The 18,815-nt window shown below is 41.8% G+C and overlaps 4 protein-coding genes across 4 annotated transcripts; 3 read left to right on the forward strand and 1 right to left on the reverse strand.

Moving 5' to 3' along the window:
* The first annotated feature begins 293 nt into the window (after window positions 1-293).
* LOC138210594 (tripartite motif-containing protein 16-like) lies at window positions 294-2,566 on the forward strand. Its single transcript, XM_069169837.1, has one exon. The coding sequence runs from the start codon at window positions 481-483 to the stop codon at window positions 2,059-2,061; it is 1,581 nt and encodes a 526-aa protein (XP_069025938.1). The 5' UTR covers window positions 294-480; the 3' UTR covers window positions 2,062-2,566.
* A 2,774-nt stretch (window positions 2,567-5,340) lies between these two features.
* Window positions 5,341-7,560, forward strand: LOC138210628 (tripartite motif-containing protein 16-like). Its single transcript, XM_069169885.1, has one exon. It carries the CDS (start codon window positions 5,531-5,533, stop codon window positions 7,115-7,117), a length of 1,587 nt encoding a protein of 528 aa, XP_069025986.1. The 5' UTR covers window positions 5,341-5,530; the 3' UTR covers window positions 7,118-7,560.
* gmpr2 (guanosine monophosphate reductase 2) lies at window positions 7,557-15,205 on the reverse strand. Its single transcript, XM_069169883.1, has 10 exons — window positions 15,121-15,205; window positions 14,623-14,779; window positions 13,768-13,887; window positions 13,329-13,412; window positions 13,068-13,241; window positions 12,909-12,990; window positions 12,615-12,721; window positions 8,835-8,877; window positions 8,562-8,721; window positions 7,557-8,480 (listed from the first exon to the last, which is right to left on the reverse strand). The coding sequence occupies exons 2-10, from the start codon at window positions 14,707-14,709 to the stop codon at window positions 8,291-8,293; spliced, it is 1,047 nt and encodes a 348-aa protein (XP_069025984.1). The 5' UTR covers window positions 14,710-14,779; window positions 15,121-15,205; the 3' UTR covers window positions 7,557-8,290.
* A 309-nt stretch (window positions 15,206-15,514) lies between these two features.
* On the forward strand, window positions 15,515-18,428 carry nedd8 (NEDD8 ubiquitin like modifier). The gene is made up of 4 exons (XM_069169782.1): window positions 15,515-15,690; window positions 15,769-15,816; window positions 16,734-16,816; window positions 17,094-18,428. The coding sequence occupies exons 1-4, from the start codon at window positions 15,673-15,675 to the stop codon at window positions 17,218-17,220; spliced, it is 276 nt and encodes a 91-aa protein (XP_069025883.1). The 5' UTR covers window positions 15,515-15,672; the 3' UTR covers window positions 17,221-18,428.
* The last annotated feature ends 387 nt before the right edge of the window (window positions 18,429-18,815 follow it).

Below are 18,815 nucleotides of genomic sequence, written 5' to 3' on the forward strand. Positions count from 1 at the left end.
GTTGTACTGTTGTATGATATTATAGCCTTCACTGTGGGCAGTTTATTTCCCATGAAATGTTCAATAAACCTACTTTGCATCAAAGAATTGCATTAACATGTGTGCATGTCATTGGCTGAATATATTTCCACTCCCATGGGTGTTGCTTCTTTATTTTCTGTGAAAACTTATCAGTAAACCTCCTGCAGCCAATGCTGCCCTACTCCACCCCTTACTGCTTGGTGAGGCAGTAAAGCATGCAATGGGTGGGGACATCTCTCAGTAAAGAGAAACTGTGCTGCACTGTTGACGTGTCTCACCGGAGATGAAGAGACTGTAAACAGGAAAACAACTGGCAAAATCCAACTAACAGTTCAGCAGAATCTGATTTCAGTCATCCAGTCGACCAAAGAGCAACTAGCAGGATTCAAAGGACTTTATCAAACACTCAACAAAAAGGATTTTAAAGAAATCTAATCAAGACTTCCTGTTTCTGAAAACATGTCTGACCAGATAGAAAAGGATCCACAGATTACTCTGTGTGACATGTGTCCAGAGACGGACAGGAAACCGGCAAAGAAGACCTGCATGAAGTGTGAGATCTCCATGTGCGTGCAGCACCTCCAGGCCCACCTGACCACCCCCGTGCTCCTGCAGACTCATCCTCTGACCGAACCCATGGCTCTGTGTGGGACCACTAAATGCCCCGAGCATGGCAAAATGCTGGAGTACTACTGCTTGGACGACATGACCTGCGTGTGCGTTTCCTGCGCCATCGAAGACCAGCACCGCCTGCACAACATGAAGACCTTCTCCACAGCCCGCAAAGACCTCGTGGAGAAGCTTGAAGTCGAGCAGAAGGCCCTGCTGGTGAAAACAGATGACAAGAATGTGAGTCTGGAAAAGTGGGAGAAGAGTGAAAGAGAGAAGCTGCAAGGCTGCAGCCTGCGTCTCATCGAGGCCGTGACCAACCTTCGAGACATTTCTCTGACCAGCGTCCACAGCTCGGTCTCCGCTCGGATGGTGTCCATCAAAACCAGCAAGCGCAGCATGCAGGCGGCGCAGGACGAGAAGGACACCTTCAGATTCCTGCAGATGTACTCTCAGGTGCAACAGGATGTGGAGAAGGCCAAGGCGGTGGATCTGAGGAAAGGGTTGGAGCCTGGCAGCGATCAGGACAAGCTGGTTCAAGAGATAATACAAGGAGGGGAAAAAATAATGCAGCAAGCTGGCCAGTTCTGGGGATCTCTGCTGACTCTGGTGGATCCAGAAGACCACCAGGAGCTTGTCCCTAGTCCAGACCTGTTCCTTGACCCAGAGATTTTCGGCCCCGGCATGTCGCTGTCCAAAGACAACAGGAAGGTTTTCCACCAAAGCTGGATGGGGCAGTGCTGTGGCACTCTTCTAATCAGCAGTACCCTCGCAGGGGCCGACATTCAGAGATGGACGGTCCGTCTTTCCAAAGAGTCTGACTGGACCATTGGTTTATGGTCTAAATGCTCTGCAAGTACAGAGAAAGATGGACCTGTCTACGGACTGTGCTGCGAAGACAACCAGATCAGCTGTCTTAAAAACTCTACACGGAAGAAACTCCAGCGGGAGAAAGGAGATGAGGCCGTGCCTCGACCTGAGATGGTGGAGGTGTTCTGGAACTTTCCAACCTCCAAGCTGTCCTTCTACAGCAGAACCGGGCAGCATCAGAGGAAGGAGATACTCACAATCCAGGTGAGCCCCAACAAGAGGGACCTGGTCCCGTTTGTCCAACTGGGAAAGGAAGATGCCCATAAAAGTTCCCAGAAGGAGATGCAGCTGCAGCAGCAGAGGTGGCAGCAGAGGCAGCTGCAGCTGGAGCAGAAGCAGCTGGGGCAGCTGGAGCAGCAGCAGCTGGAGCTGGAGCAGCAGCAGCAGCAGCAGCAGCAGCTGCAGCAGCAGTATTGGGGATGCACATGTGGGGAGCAATACAACAAGGATGTCTACGGATTCTGGCAGCATCATTCCAACAACTCTCCCCTGGCGAAATGTTCCTGTGGAGAAATGACTGGTGGCCGGCGCACCACGGAGATGGTTTGTGAACTTTGCTAAGTGGCAGGATTCTGCAGATCATTGCTTTCAGCTGTCATTCAATGAGTATAAATGTAATGGATTGGTGTGAAGTTACCGTGAAGTGAAATCCTAGATAGATCCAGTATCCAATAGCTCTGACACATCGTGTGTAATTCAGTTCTTCACGTAATAATATTGAGTGAACATAATCAAAATCAAACACTTCAGGTGCTATGAAATATTTAGCTGAATGTCTTTACATCGAAATAATATGAAATATTTTGTTTTATCATTTTGTTCAACTGTTTGTCTGGGTCAACTTTGATGGTTCTTTTAGTTTCATGTGTTTGTCTCCATCTGGTGGTGGCGGATGGTCACTGCTTCACATCTCTGCTTTGCTTTGTAGAAGGATATAAATGCTGTTTTGTCACATATATACATTACAAAGGATCAAATCAACAATAAAACCAGTAAAATCTTAAGACGTGGAATGTTTTATTGTCTGGATGAAATGGGAATTAATTTTTGTTTTGGCAACATAAAAACAATCTTTTTTTCATATTTTACTTGAAACCAATACGTCAACAATAAATGAAACAACAGATCACGTAAGAACAGTTCAGTGTGAAGTTAAACAGTTCAGTATCGATGGTGAAAAACTCTCCAACTACCGCTAGACTTTAAAGAACCATAAATACACTTGAATGTGTACATCAGCAAAATAAAAGCCATACAAACGTTGGTGTTGATCAGGAGCAGCTGGAACCAGAGAACGTACGTTGATACTGAACAACTTCTACGCTCTTCATTCACACATCCATGAAACAACAACAGACTAATGTTAGACTTTCAAATTAAAGTGCAAAACATGAGTGATGGAATGATTGACTTTTCTAAAAATCTACTAACCAGCTGCAGCAGCTGGATCCATACTGAAGCTTTACAAATAGTTTAAGACATTTGCTATGATTTGACCTGTTGGTGACAAAGGCTTTGCAGCGTGATCTCGGCTCAGTTGATTTAAACGGCTGCCGATTTGCATAAATGTGCGAAAGAACAACGTTGCAGTGGAAAGCGACTCGAAGGAAATCAAAAGACGAAATACTAAAATTGCAATTTAAAGAAAACCTTAAACTGCATCAAAATCCGAAATTCGGATAAAGAAAAAAAAAACGGGCAGTATTTGAAGTATTAATAAGTCAGACGGGCGGTTCAGCTGTCGTTGCCGAACACGGTGTTGAGCTGCTGGGTGACCCTGATGAAAGTCGTCCTGCGGCTCAACTCCTTCAGCTTGCCGGCGCCCACGTAGGTGCAGGTGGAGCGAACTCCGCCCAGCACGTCTCGTATCGTCACGTCCACCGGACCTTTGTAAAGAACCTCCACCGTCTTCCCCTCCGACGCTCTGGAGGCAAATACAAGAGTCATCCTCAGAGGAGACAGCGGAAACATATTCAGCCCGTTATAAACCGGATTAACTCGGACCTGTACTCGGACCTGTACTCGGACTTGTACTCGGACCTGTACTCGGACTTGTACTCGGCCCTGTACTCGGACTTGTACTCGGACTTGTACTCGGCCCTGTCCTCGGACTTGTTCTCGGCCCTGTACTCGGCCCTGTACTCGGACCTGTACTCGGACTTGTACTCGGCCCTGTACTCGGACTTGTACTCGGACTTGTACTCGGCCCTGTCCTCGGACTTGTACTCGGCCCTGTCCTCGGACTTGTTCTCGGCCCTGTACTCGGCCCTGTACTCGGACCTGTACTCGGACTTGTACTCGGACCTGTACTCGGACCTGTACTCGGCCCTGTACTCGGCCCTGTACTCGGACCTGTACTCGGACTTGTACTCGGACCTGTACTCGGACCTGTACTCCGACCTGTACTCGGCCCTGTACTCGGACTTGTACTCGGACTTGTACTCGGACTTGTACTCGGACACGCCTCCCGTGTGTTTCTTCATCGCCGTGTCTGTAAACTATGATGGTTGTTCTTTAAAGATTCATGTCTTCCCTCGCAGCAGTCACGGAGACACAGATTAATTCAGATTAAATTAATCCCTGGTGAGGAGCTCCTACCTGTTGGTGTGCAAACATGTCTGCAAGTTTCCTTTTCCCGCAGTTTCTGGTGGTGACATGAAATGTGAAGTCCAACGCCCCCCAACCCCCCTCCACCACCTCCACCACCACCACCACCTGATTAATAATGGCGGATATACATGATGATGATAATATATAATCATCATATTCATTTTATAGCCTGACTTTTCCACTTTGTTCTCATCGATCTTCAATATTTATGGAAACTGAAAACAAAAAAAGGGTTTGGATAGAGTTGCCAGTTTAATTTTTGTGCTTCACTGTGGACTAAAATAAAAGTACCAATACAGCAACATACAAATACTCCATTACAAGTAAAAGTCCTACATGGAAAAACCCTACTCAAGTAGAAGTACAAGTATACTAGTACTTTTATAACAGCAGCAAAAATGTATCCACAAAGAACTGGTTTGGTCCCTCTGACTGATATATATGATTATGATTCATTATGACATCATTAGAGTAGATCTTTACTTTGATTTTTGGTGAGATGTTGGATCATTTACATATTTTATTTAAATGAAACTCAGAAGTTTTCTGGGTGGAAAAAAACAGCTGTTAACAACTCGCTGACATCTGACCTGTGAACCAACTATGCAGGTTTTTGTGAGATGTCAGGAGGCAAAAATCAAATTGAAAAACAAAAGGTTGTAAACTGCTGTTTTCATTGTGTTATAAAGGCTTGTTAGATTATCTATTGTGACAAATCTTTAATTTGAAAGCAACTAAAGCTGTCAATCAAATGTGGTGGAGTGGAAGTATAAAGCAGCATCTAATGGAAATACTCAAGGAAAGTTCTTGAGTACTGGTACTTGCAGTACTTGAGTAAATGTAGTCTACTCAGTTACCCTGAGTGCAGACTTTGCCTGTATGAGTTTACTGACTGATGAGCTGAGGATTTTTTATGAGCAGCAGGTGACTGTTTGACACTGTTGTACTGTTGTATGATATTATAGCCTTCACTGTGGGCAGTTTATTTCCCATGAAATGTTCAATAAACCTACTTTGCATCAAAGAATTGCATTAACATGTGTGCATGTCATTGGCTGAATATATTTCCACTCCCATGGGTGTTGCTTCTTTATTTTCTGTGAAAACTTATCAGTAAACCTCCTGCAGCCAATGCTGCCCTACTCCACCCCTTACTGCTTGGTGAGGCAGTAAAGCATGCAATGGGTGGGAACATCTCTCAGTAAAGAGAAACTGTGCTGCACTGTTGACGTGTCTCACCGGAGATGAAGAGACTGTAAACAGGAAAACAACTGGCAAAATCCAACTAACAGTTCAGCAGAATCTGATTTCAGTCATCCAGTCGACCAAAGAGCAACTAGCAGGATTCAAAGGACTTTATCAAACACTCAACAAAAAGGATTTTAAAGAAATCTAATCAAGACTTCCTGTTTCTGAAAACATGTCTGACCAGATAGAAAAGGATCCACAGATTACTCTGTGTGACATGTGTCCAGAGACGGACAGGAAACCGGCAAAGAAGACCTGCATGAAGTGTGAGATCTCCATGTGCGTGCAGCACCTCCAGGCCCACCTGACCACCCCCGTGTTCCTGCAGACTCATCCTCTGACCGAACCCATGGCTCTGTGTGGGACCACTAAATGCCCCGAGCATGGCAAAATGCTGGAGTACTACTGCTTGGACGACATGACCTGCGTGTGCGTTTCCTGCGCCATCGAAGACCAGCACCGCCTGCACAACATGAAGACCTTCTCCACAGCCCGCAAAGACCTCGTGGAGAAGCTCGAAGTCGAGCAGAAGGCCCTGCTGGTGAAAACAGATGACAAGAATGTGAGTCTGGAAAAGTGGGAGAAGAGTGAAAGAGAGAAGCTGCAAGGCTGCAGCCTGCGTCTCATCGAGGCCGTGACCAACCTTCGAGACATTTCTCTGACCAGCGTCCAGAGCTCGGTCTCCGCTCGGATGGTGTCCATCAAAACCAGCAAGCGCAGCATGCAGGCGGCGCAGGACGAGAAGGACACCTTCAGATTCCTGCAGATGTACTCTCAGGTGCAACAGGATGTGGAGAAGGCCAAGGCGGTGGATCTGAGGAAAGGGTTGGAGCCTGGCAGCGATCAGGACAAGCTGGTTCAAGAGATAATACAAGGAGGGGAAAAAATAATGCAGCAAGCTGGCCAGTTCTGGGGATCTCTGCTGACTCTGGTGGATCCAGAAGACCACCAGGAGCTTGTCCCTAGTCCAGACCTGTTCCTTGACCCAGAGATTTTCGGCCCCGGCATGTCGCTGTCCAAAGACAACAGGAAGGTTTTCCACCAAAGCTGGATGGGGCAGTGCTGTGGCACTCTTCTAATCAGCAGTACCCTCGCAGGGGCCGACATTCAGAGATGGACGGTCCGTCTTTCCAAAGAGTCTGACTGGACCATTGGTTTATGGTCTAAATGCTCTGCAAGTACAGAGAAAGATGGACCTGTCTACGGACTGTGCTGCGAAGACAACCAGATCAGCTGTCTTAAAAACTCTACACGGAAGAAACTCCAGCGGGAGAAAGGAGATGAGGCCGTGCCTCGACCTGAGATGGTGGAGGTGTTCTGGAACTTTCCAACCTCCAAGCTGTCCTTCTACAGCAGAACCGGGCAGCATCAGAGGAAGGAGATACTCACAATCCAGGTGAGCCCCAACAAGAGGGACCTGGTCCCGTTTGTCCAACTGGGAAAGGAAGATGCCCATAAAAGTTCCCAGAAGGAGATGCAGCTGCAGCAGCAGAGGCAGCAGCAGAGGTGGCAGCAGAGGCAGCTGCAGCTGGAGCAGCAGCAGCTGGGGCAGCTGGAGCAGCAGCAGCTGGAGCAGCAGCAGCAGCAGCAGCAGCAGCTGCAGCAGCAGTATTGGGGATGCACATGTGGGGAGCAATACAACAAGGATGTCTACGGATTCTGGCAGCATCATTCCAACAACTCTCCCCTGGCGAAATGTTCCTGTGGAGAAATGATTGGTGGCCGGCGCACCACGGAGATGGTTTGTGAACTTTGCTAAGTGGCAGGATTCTGCAGATCATTGCTTTCAGCTGTCATTCAATGAGTATAAATGTAATGGATTGGTGTGAAGTTACCGTGAAGTGAAATCCTAGATAGATCCAGTATCCAATAGCTCTGACACATCGTGTGTAATTCAGTTCTTCACGTAATAATATTGAGTGAACATAATCAAAATCAAACACTTCAGGTGCTATAAAATATTTAGCTGAATGTCTTTACATCGAAATAACATGAAATATTTTGTTTTATCATTTTCTTCAACTGTTTGTCTGGGTCAACTTTGATGGTTCTTTTAGTTTCATGTGTTTGTCTCCATCTGGTGGTGGCGGATGGTCACTGCTTCACATCTCTGCTTTGCTTTGTAGAAGGATATAAATGCTGTTTTGTCACATATATACATTACAAAGGATCAAATCAACAATAAAACCAGTAAAATCTTAAGACGTGGAATGTTTTATTGTCTGGATGAAATGGGAATTAATTTTTGTTTTGGCAACATAAAAACAATCTTTTTTTCATATTTTACTTGAAACCAATACGTCAACAATAAATGAAACAACAGATCACGTAAGAACAGTTCAGTGTGAAGTTAAACAGTTCAGTATCGATGGTGAAAAACTCTCCAACTACCGCTAGACTTTAAAGAACCATAAATACACTTGAATGTGTACATCAGCAAAATAAAAGCCATACAAACGTTGGTGTTGATCAGGAGCAGCTGGAACCAGAGAACGTACGTTGATACTGAACAACTTCTACGCTCTTCATTCACACATCCATGAAACAACAACAAACTAATGTTAGACTTTCAAATTAAAGTGCAAAACATGAGTGATGGAATGATTGACTTTTCTAAAAATCTACTAACCAGCTGCAGCAGTTGGATCCATACTGAAGCTTTACAAATAGTTTAAGACATTTGCTATGATTTGACCTGTTGGTGACGAAGGCTTTGCAGCATGATCTCGGCTCAGTTGATTTAAACGGCTGCCGATTTGCATAAATGTGCGAAAGAACAACGTTGCAGTGGAAAGCGACTCGAAGGAAATCAAAAGACGAAATACTAAAATTGCAATTTAAAGAAAACCTTAAACTGCATCAAAATCCGAAATTCGGATAAAGAAAAAAAAAACGGGCAGTATTTGAAGTATTAATAAGTCAGACGGGCGGTTCAGCTGTCGTTGCCGAACACGGTGTTGAGCTGCTGGGTGACCCTGATGAAAGTCGTCCTGCGGCTCAACTCCTTCAGCTTGCCGGCGCCCACGTAGGTGCAGGTGGAGCGAACTCCGCCCAGCACGTCTCGTATCGTCACGTCCACCGGACCTTTGTAAAGAACCTCCACCGTCTTCCCCTCCGACGCTCTGGAGGCAAAATACAAGAGTCATCCTCAGAGGAGACAGCGGAAACATATTCAGCCCGTTATAAACCGGATTAACTCGGACCTGTACTCGGCCACGCCTCCCGCATGTTTCTTCATCGCCGTGTCGGAGCTCATCCCGTAAAACAGTTTGTATTTATTGCCGTTCTTCTCGACGATCTCGCCGCCGCTCTCTGAGTGGCCGGCCAGCATCCCGCCCAGCATCACGAAGTCCGCCCCGGCACCTTAGAGAGTCACGCGGGAACAAACAAACAAACAAATAAATAAACAGTGACGGGCCTTTTCTATTTAAACGGAAATAATTCTCGGGAAAGTCAGAATTCACTCGGAAACGTGCCGAAAGCTTTGGAGACATCTCCAGGACAAGTACATCCTCCATCCTGGGTGAAAGAGGAAACAGAAGAAGAAACACCGTGTCAGGAGAGACTGGAAGTTAATCATGGCTGCATGTGAACAACTGGAACAAATGACATGCAATTACAGACAGTAACACACAAAAGCCTAATACGTTAATAATAGATGAATTATTATCAATAGTTTCCACTATAAGCTTCAGTTTAAAGAAATAGTTCAGCTTATTTTCTCTTCGTTGAGTCGGATGTCCAATTCATGTGAAGCAGAAAACCGCTCAGCTCAGCGTAAAATCTAGAAACAGATGGCCTGCTCATGTTCGAGGGATAAACGGCATATAAACTGTATATGAACTGCTTATAAACTGTATATAAATGGTATATAAACTGTATATGAACTGCTTATAAACTGTATATGAACTGCTTATAAACTGTATATAAACTGTATATGAACTTTATATAAACTGTATATGAACTGCTTATAAACTGTATATAAACTGTATATGAACTGTATATAAACTGTATATGAACTTTATATAAACTGTATATGAACTGCTTATAAACTGTATATAAACTGTATATGAACTGTATATAAACTGTATATGAACTGTATATAAACTGTATATGAACTGTATATAAACTGCTTATAAACTGCTTATAAACTGTATATAAACTGTATGAACTGTATATAAACTATATATAAACTGCTCATAAACTGTATATGAACTGTATATAAACTGTATATGAACTGTATATAAACTGCTTATAAACTGTATATGAACTGTATATAAACTATATATAAACTGCTCATAAACTGTATATGAACTGTATATAAACTGTATATGAACTGTATATAAACTGTATATAAACTGCATATAAACTGTATATGAACTGTATATAAACTGCTTATAAACTGTATATAAACTGTATATGAACTGCTTATAAACTGTATATAAACTGTATATGAACTGTATATAAACTGTATATAAACTGCTTATAAACTGTATATGAACTGTATATAAACTGTATATGAACTGTACATAAACTGCTTATAAACTGTATATGAACTGTATATAAACTGCTTATAAACTGTATATAAACTGTATATGAACTGTATATGAACTGTATATAAACTGTATATGAACTGTATATAAACTGCTTATAAACTGTATATGAACTGTATATAAACTGTATATAAACTGTCTATGAACTGTATATAAACTGTATATGAACTGTACATAAACTGCTTATAAACTGTATATGAACTGTATATAAACTGCTTATAAACTGTATATAAACTGTATATGAACTGTATATAAACTGTATATAAACTGCTTATAAACTGTATATGAACTGTATATGAACTGTATTTAAACTGTATATGAACTGTATATGAACTGTATATGAACTGTATTTAAACTGTATATGAACTGTATATGAACTGTATATAAACTGTATATGAACTGTATATGAACTGTATATAAACTGTATATGAACTGTATATAAACTGTATATAAACTGTATATGAACTGTATATAAACTGTATATGAACTGCTTATAAACTGTATATGAACTGTATATGAACTGCTTATAAACTGTATATAAACTGTATATGAACTGTATATGAACTGTATATAAACTGCTTATAAACTGTATATGAACTGTATATGAACTGTATATAAACTGCTTATAAACTGTATATGAACTGTATATAAACTGTATTTAAACTGTATATGAACTGTATATGAACTGTATTTAAACTGTATATGAACTGTATATGAACTGTATTTAAACTGTATATGAACTGTATATGAACTGTATATAAACTGTATATGAACTGTATATAAACTGCTTATAAACTGTATATGAACTGTATATAAACTATATATAAACTGCTCATAAACTGTATATGAACTGTATATAAACTGTATATGAACTGTATATAAACTGTATATAAACTGTATATGAACTGTATATAAACTGTATATGAACTGTATATAAACTGTATATAAACTGCTTATAAACTGTATATGAACTGTATATAAACTGCTTATAAACTGTATATGAACTGTATATAAACTGCTTATAAACTGTATATAAACTGTATATGAACTGTATTTAAACTGTATATGAACTGTATATGAACTGTATATAAACTGTATATGAACTGTATATAAACTGCTTATAAACTGTATTTAAACTGTATATGAACTGTATATGAACTGTATTTAAACTGTATATGAACTGTATATGAACTGTATATAAACTGTATATGAACTGTATATAAACTGCTTATAAACTGTATATGAACTGTATATAAACTATATATAAACTGCTCATAAACTGTATATGAACTGTATATAAACTGTATATGAACTGTATATAAACTGTATATAAACTGTATATGAACTGTATATAAACTGTATATGAACTGTATATAAACTGTATATAAACTGCTTATAAACTGTATATGAACTGTATATAAACTGCTTATAAACTGTATATGAACTGTATATAAACTGCTTATAAACTGTATATAAACTGTATATGAACTGTATATAAACTGTATATAAACTGCTTATAAACTGTATATGAACTGTATATAAACTGTATATGAACTGTACATAAACTGCTTATAAACTGTATATGAACTGTATATAAACTGCTTATAAACTGTATATAAACTGTATATGAACTGTATATGAACTGTATATAAACTGTATATAAACTGCTTATAAACTGTATATGAACTGTATATAAACTGTATATAAACTGTATATGAACTGTATATGAACTGTATATAAACTGCTTATAAACTGTATATGAACTGTATATAAACTGCTTATAAACTGTATATGAACTGTATATGAACTGTATTTAAACTGTATATGAACTGTATATGAACTGTATTTAAACTGTATATGAACTGTATATGAACTGTATATAAACTGTATATGAACTGTATATGAACTGTATATAAACTGTATATGAACTGTATATAAACTGCTTATAAACTGTATATGAACTGTATATAAACTGTATATAAACTGTATATGAACTGTATATAAACTGTATATGAACTGCTTATAAACTGTATATGAACTGTATATGAACTGCTTATAAACTGTATATAAACTGTATATGAACTGTATATGAACTGTATATAAACTGCTTATAAACTGTATATAAACTGTATATAAACTGTATATGAACTGTATATGAACTGTATATAAACTGCTTATAAACTGTATATGAACTGTATATGAACTGTATTTAAACTGTATATGAACTGTATATGAACTGTATATAAACTGTATTTAAACTGTATATGAACTGTATATGAACTGTATATGAACTGTATTTAAACTGTATATGAACTGTATATGAACTGTATATGAACTGTATATAAACTGTATATGAACTGTATATGAACTGTATATGAACTGTATATAAACTGCTTATAAAGATGGACGACATGAACTGACATTGTTGGAGCTCTTAGCTGTGTTTACAAATGAACTAATTATTAATACCATTACTGTAATTAAAGTAATGGCATCAATACCGTTTCATTACATTACATTAATGCTTTTATTTTGAAGGCAGCGGGCAGCTCAGGTGAATATACATATATGGGTATAAATAAACACTTTTCCCTGTGAGATTGGTTCCTCGGTGCCTCAGTGGCCGTTTGAATTTAAGCTCCGATTTATTTATTTTGTTGTTGTTGTTGTTGTTGTTGATTATTACGGGACGGAGTCACTCACGGAGATGATGTGGCCGCCGAGGCCGTGAGCCGCGTCCGCACACTCGATCACGGCGCTGAGCTGAGGGTAGCCGACGCCCGTCTTCTTCCGGGTGGTGCAGACGGAGCCTGAAGAGGAAGAGACCAACAGTTTCAAACAGGAAACAGGATCTCGAGCGGTCCGATCATTCGTTCTGATGCCAATATTATGACCAGATGCGAGTTCCTTAATTTGATATAAATAATCTGATGCATTCACAGATCAATAATGTAAAGGTGTGAAAGCTGTCTGCTGATGATGCGATGCTGTGGTCACCTGGTCCGATGCCTACTTTGATGATGTCGGCGCCGGCGAGGATCAGCTCCTCCACCATCTCCCCCGTCACCACGTTTCCCGCCTGCAATACAATAAATGTTTTCCTTCACGACTCCGCTCATGTTTCACGTCGCTCACAGCAGCCGTCATCTCACTGACCATTATCGTGTGCGAAGGGAACTTCTGCCGGACATCTTTGACAAAGTGGACGAACTGCTCGGAGTAGCCGTTGGCCACGTCCACGCAGAGGTACTTGAGCTGCGGCACCGCCGCCACGATGGCCGAGATCCTGTCGAAGTCCCCGTCGCCGGTCCCCGTGCTGACCGCCAGGCTCTGACACACGAGCAGAGAGTTGAACTACCATCGATCCCACCGTTAATAAAACCCTTCAAAATAAGATGAGAATCAGGGTCGGTGTACCTCCAGGCATTCGGGATGCTTCTTGGCAAACTCCACCCAGTCGGCCACGGAGTAATGTTTGTGGATCGCAGTGAAGAGAGTGAACTGGCAGAAGAGACAAAAATAAAACAAACATTCGTCAGGATATTTATGCGGATATATTACAACATAATTCAGGTGTGTTGCAGAGAACCAGTGACGGGAATCATCCGGACGGTGCAGTGACACCTGGTGGCCACTAGGAGCAGATGAACTAAATATGTTAAGTGTTTCCTTTGAAATGTAAGTTTCTGAACCTTCTCCGGCCCAGAAGGATGCAGACAGTAGTTTGTGTTGTTATTATCAGCCTGCTGTGTAATATCCAGATTATTCAGCATCACAGCTGAGATTACATTTAACTTCACCCAGTTTTTTCTTGGACTTTTTTAATAAATAATCCCTTTCCCTTCCTTGACGGTACCTGGTGCAGAGCCAGAGCCATGGCGAAGGTGCCCACGGTGTCCATGTTGGCGGCGATGATGGGGATCCCTCGGTAGCTGCCCTTGGAGTTCCTGAAGGTGAAGCTCCTCAGCAGGTCCACCTGACGCAGACAAGCATCGAGTCATCGGGTCATCGAGTCAACGAGTCAACGGCAAAAACACTCATTTATGATTCACCAGATGTGTCACTTCTTTTTTTTCTCTCTTTAAGTAACATCATAATGCCCCATCTGGAAACATCTGTATTTAGGTCAGTTGGGTTTCACAGCTGGGGGTGACCGGATTCTTCCAACAAACCAAATGTGTCCATGTGGGACAATGTGGGACAATGAGGGACAATGTGGGACAATGTCGGGCAATGAGGCACAATGTTGGACAATGAGGCACAATGTGGGACAATGAGGGACAATGTGGGACAATGTGGCACAATGTGGGACAATGAGGGACAATGTGGGACAATGAGGCACAATGAGGGACAATGTGGGACAATGAGGGACAATGTGGGACAATGACGGACAATGTGGGACAATGTGGGACAATGAGGGACAATGTGTATTTGTTACAGCTGCGTTTCCACAGTTTTAGAAGTTTAGTGGTACGTTGCCGCTGGTTCACCGCTGCACACATCTGGATTACACACATCTTTTAAATTTTTTTTTTTTTATTTCACTTTGTTAATCCCCGAGGGGAAATGTCTTCACTACAGCAGGGGGGCTCTCAGGGGGGAGCTGCTGCAACAGGCTGCCACTAGCGCGGCGCCAGGTAACCTGACCTGAGGTGCATGTTTTTGGATCTGGATTACCCACATCTGGATTACCCACATCTGGATTACCCACCTCGCTCCGAGACTTGAGCGTGCTGCGCTTCGGCCGGAGGAGGACGTCCTTGAAGTCCAGCTTGATGTCGTTCTCGATGCGAGGCATGTTGGGAAACTAGCTGACGTCACAGGGGAAGAAAGGAAATGTGCACTGACGCAGTTTGTCCAGAAAGTGACTGAAAGAAGAGAAGAGGTCACACACACACACACACACACACACACACACACACACACACACACACACACACACTTGTCAGATGGGTCCACGAGGTATTTAAAAAAAAAAAAAAAAAAAGCAAAATACATCTTCTTCGTCACAATTGTCCACACGTGTGATGACTCCGTTGTGGAAATGTAATAATAGTTTTTACCCCCCCCCCCCCCCCCCCTACGTGTCATAATTCACGGTAAAAATGTCCAAATTTAATCCGCTTCATGAGCATTGGAACCCATTTATGTGACGTAATAATTCGTTGCAGACTGAGTTGTCTTGAAAACAGTAAAATAAAGTATTTACCGTCAGGAAAGTGATTTGTTGACGTGTGCTCAGCCTCGGCTTCCTTTTCCTCACTGGGTGCGCGGGAACATTTAGGGAGGCGGACACCAAACCGACAGCCGGCTTGTAGTTCTTGAAGCGCTTTCAACGGACAGAAAAACTACAAACTCAGAGACTCGCTTGACGTCACGTTGCGCTGATGTCGTAAAATACTTTTTTTTTTTTAATTTTTTTTTTTAGGTATTTATAGATAACACACATTTTCGTGTTTTGGGTTCATGTAAGATAATTGTAGGCCCAATATTTAGCTTTGTTCGACGGCAAATGAAGCAAAAAATAAATAAAAAGCTGACGTCACGTGAAGCGGAACCTTCGACATACAAATAGGGAGGCGGTGGGTTTTTAATAAGAGAAACACAGGAAACACCCATTGAATTTTTCTTTTAGTCATAGATGAAAATCGAATAATTTCTCCACCAAAATACCAAATAGAAGCATTAAAAGGCAAATTACAGCGCTGGTTAACATACAGTCATATTGCGGATCCGACTCTGGTGAATGTTCTGAAACAAGATGCTGATTAAAGTGAAGGTAAGTGATCCAACAACCAGCTGGACATCCATGTTGTAATCTGATGTCATCAATGAAAGCATCTTTTTATCATCACAGACGCTCACTGGCAAGGAGATCGAGATCGACATCGAGCCCACAGACAAGGTACAACAACCGTGATCTGTCCCCAGCATGTCTCATAACTTTAATACTCTTCAGTGTTTTAAAGACCTTCTTTATTCTTCACGGAATTATTACTCTGAGTTGTTATTATTCTCCGTAAACAACTGCATTTTTGGAGGTTTTATCGTGTTAAAAACTCATAAAAGTTGGTACACGCGAAAAATGTGGTATTTTAGTAGAGTCGCAAGTGGGCGTGGCCTAATGGCTCGCTAGCGCCCCCTACAGAGATGCCCCGGTGGCCACATTTACCGACACGCACGAAATTTGGTGGACACGTGTATCACACCGAGATGTACAAAAAAGTTCCAACGCACAATTACGTCAACTCAACAGGAAGTCCACCATTTTGAATTTAATCGCCTTTTTTTTTTTTGGCACGTGTTGTACTTCAACGAACTTCTGCAGATTTTGTCGGACCGACTTGAAATTGAGTGTGTGCACTCTGAACATGTTTGGAATTAAAAGTTATCAAAAGAATTTGTTTTCGTCAATCGGTGTGCCCGTGGCGTGGCGGCCAAAAAGTGACCCAAAAGTCACTTTTGTATATAGTATATAGTATATAGTATATATTATATAGTATATATTATATAGTATATAGTATTTATTATAGCCAGGGCGATGGGGCTAAGTTTGAAGTTGATGTTTAAGGTCAAACGATGCTCCAAACCTCACAAAACTTTGCACATGCGTCAGCCACCAACTTTCACGAGTTTTCGAAGATGTTAAAGCCGCCAAAAAAAGGCAATTCTTTTTTAAGAAGAATAAGGAACGACATCGAGAATTAATTTTTTTAACTGCAAGCGGGAATATTCGGACCCTCGCGTGCTGCACGTCGACCCGCTGATCCCCGACGTGCAGCGCGCGACATAATAAATGAATTATGATGCATTTCCATCCAGGTGGAGCGGATCAAAGAGAGGGTGGAGGAGAAGGAGGGCATCCCTCCGCAGCAGCAGCGGTTGATCTACAGCGGGAAACAGATGTAAGAACACGACCAACAAAAGGCATAAATATAACGATGATTTTATTTGATTCAGGTTGCTTTTTTTGTGCCAGTCGCCGTGTGACGTGTTTTAGTTCATCTCGAGGAAAACACACATAATATTCCTGCTGCAGTAAATGTTTTAATAACTGCACGACACGCGTGTTAAAATAAAGACGAGTCGTCATCAGCTGGGGAAAAAAAAAGACTCAAATTAATGACTCAAAAAGCAGAAGTTTTATACTTTTCCGACTTTTGTTCTTATTCTTGTTCTCAGGAACGATGAGAAAACGGCAGCGGACTATAAAATCCAGGGCGGCTCGGTTCTCCACCTGGTTCTCGCCCTGAGAGGAGGCTGCCGGCGCCGCCGTCCCAGAAGCCTCTGCTCTCAGCCCGCGTTGTAGCCGTCACCAACGGGGGAAAAAAACAACGCCTTGATGCCTCCACACACACACACACACACACACACACACTCACACACTGAAGACACACATACACATAGCTGTGGGGAAAATCTCCTGGTGGCTTTGAAGGCATCGCGGTCAGACTCACCTGCAGCCTCCCGCCGCTGTGATGCTGCCAACGACCGCAGAAAAGTCCGACAAGAAACAAATCTTTTACAACCCGGAGCTGATTTTGTAGAAAAACTACTGCAAACCTGTTTTGAGTTTCTCGAGTGAGAAGTTATCTGTTGTCTTGGTTTCTCTACAAATCGCCCCCCAAACGAAGTGTAAGTTATCTGAGGTTGTGTAATCGCAGGTCGTTTTCTCTCGTGAAACACTGATGCAGCTCAGCGAGACGTGCGAGTGATCGGCAGCACGAATAATAAAAGAAAAGTTACCACGAACTCTCACATCTGTCCGTTCGGTATGACGTCATCAGACTGGAAACGGTCTCACGGACCTGCAGTTCGTAAACTGTTTGTTTGATTTCGACAAACAGTGATCGTAGTCGATTGTTTTGTTTGCGATAAAAATCTTTATCATTTTGAATACGATAAACATAACGGCGATATTTTAACGCAACGTTAACAGTTAACGCACAGAAACAACGAGCGCGACAAAAACTTTTGCTAACTTTTTTAGCAGTCTGTTCTGAAAAGGGGCGGGGCTTCAGTCGATCGGATGTACAAGAAACCACAGTGATTCGTTACAGGATATTAGAACTGTTACATTGTAACTGTAAGACTTTTATTTGCAATTATATGCTCCTGAAATAATTAGATATTTTGCAGTATTTTATTTTTTTGATTCTTTTTTGCAGTGAAACCCTGAAATATCATGATCTTCCCTCTGGAGCCGGGCTAGCTGCAGCTTTAACGCTGTGTTTAACGGACAAATCTGAGAGTGTCATGTCGGTAAAGTCTTGCGAGCCTCCTACAACTTGTTCTGAATGATAAAACATACTGTAGTTCGTCTCGGACCATCTGACGGGATAACGGTTGATTTAACGTTACCAGAAAACGAGGAGTGGCTTCAGTTTACGTGAATATTCTTTGGTCTGTTCAGGTGTTCAGATGTTCAGCGTTGTCAGCGTACCGCTTCCCCTCAGCGTGGACACAAACGTGTGAAACTGACTGATGAAGAATAAACTTAAACGCTGAAAACTCCAATTCACTTTTTTTTTTATTCTTGTCACAGACTCACCATCAAATATGTACATTTTACATCTTAAACACCAAAAAAACAGACTGAAGTTTGAGCAACGTGTCGTGGAAGGTGGAACCGCAAACAGTGTTTAATGCAACTTAAGTTAAGGACCGACGTGACGGTGAAGTGATTCAGAAATAACATTCTCATCACGGCGCGTTAAAGCGAGATCACGTATTGCTTATAGAAGAGATGGTTTGCTCACCAGCACACACACACACACACACACTGTTACACACAAAACATCCACCACACTGAAGGCCTGTTTTGGTCTGAGAAGGTTGCAGCTCATCAGGAAGAAACGCAGATTAAACTTCATCCTGCACAGTTGAAAGTTGCAGCATTTCAGG

Source organism: Embiotoca jacksoni, unplaced genomic scaffold (genome assembly GCF_022577435.1).
Source record: "Embiotoca jacksoni isolate LCO1_2020_lvr unplaced genomic scaffold, fEmbJac1.0.p SCAF_47, whole genome shotgun sequence".
Lineage (NCBI taxonomy): Eukaryota > Metazoa > Chordata > Actinopteri > Embiotocidae > Embiotoca > Embiotoca jacksoni.

Coding starts and splice junctions, on each gene's coding strand:
- LOC138210594 (XM_069169837.1), top strand. CDS start 481: ATGTCTGACCAGATAGAAAAGGATCCACAGATTACTCTGTGTGACATG.
- LOC138210628 (XM_069169885.1), top strand. CDS start 5,531: ATGTCTGACCAGATAGAAAAGGATCCACAGATTACTCTGTGTGACATG.
- gmpr2 (XM_069169883.1), bottom strand. CDS start 14,709: ATGCCTCGCATCGAGAACGACATCAAGCTGGACTTCAAGGACGTCCTC. Junction 12,991..13,067: donor TCCCTTCGCACACGATAATG/GTCAGTGAGATG, acceptor ATTGTATTGCAG/GCGGGAAACGTGGTGACGGG. Junction 8,878..12,614: donor TCGGCGGCCACATCATCTCC/GTGAGTGACTCC, acceptor TCTTTCACCCAG/GATGGAGGATGTACTTGTCC.
- nedd8 (XM_069169782.1), top strand. Junction 15,817..16,733: donor ACATCGAGCCCACAGACAAG/GTACAACAACCG, acceptor ATTTCCATCCAG/GTGGAGCGGATCAAAGAGAG. Junction 16,817..17,093: donor ATCTACAGCGGGAAACAGAT/GTAAGAACACGA, acceptor TCTTGTTCTCAG/GAACGATGAGAAAACGGCAG.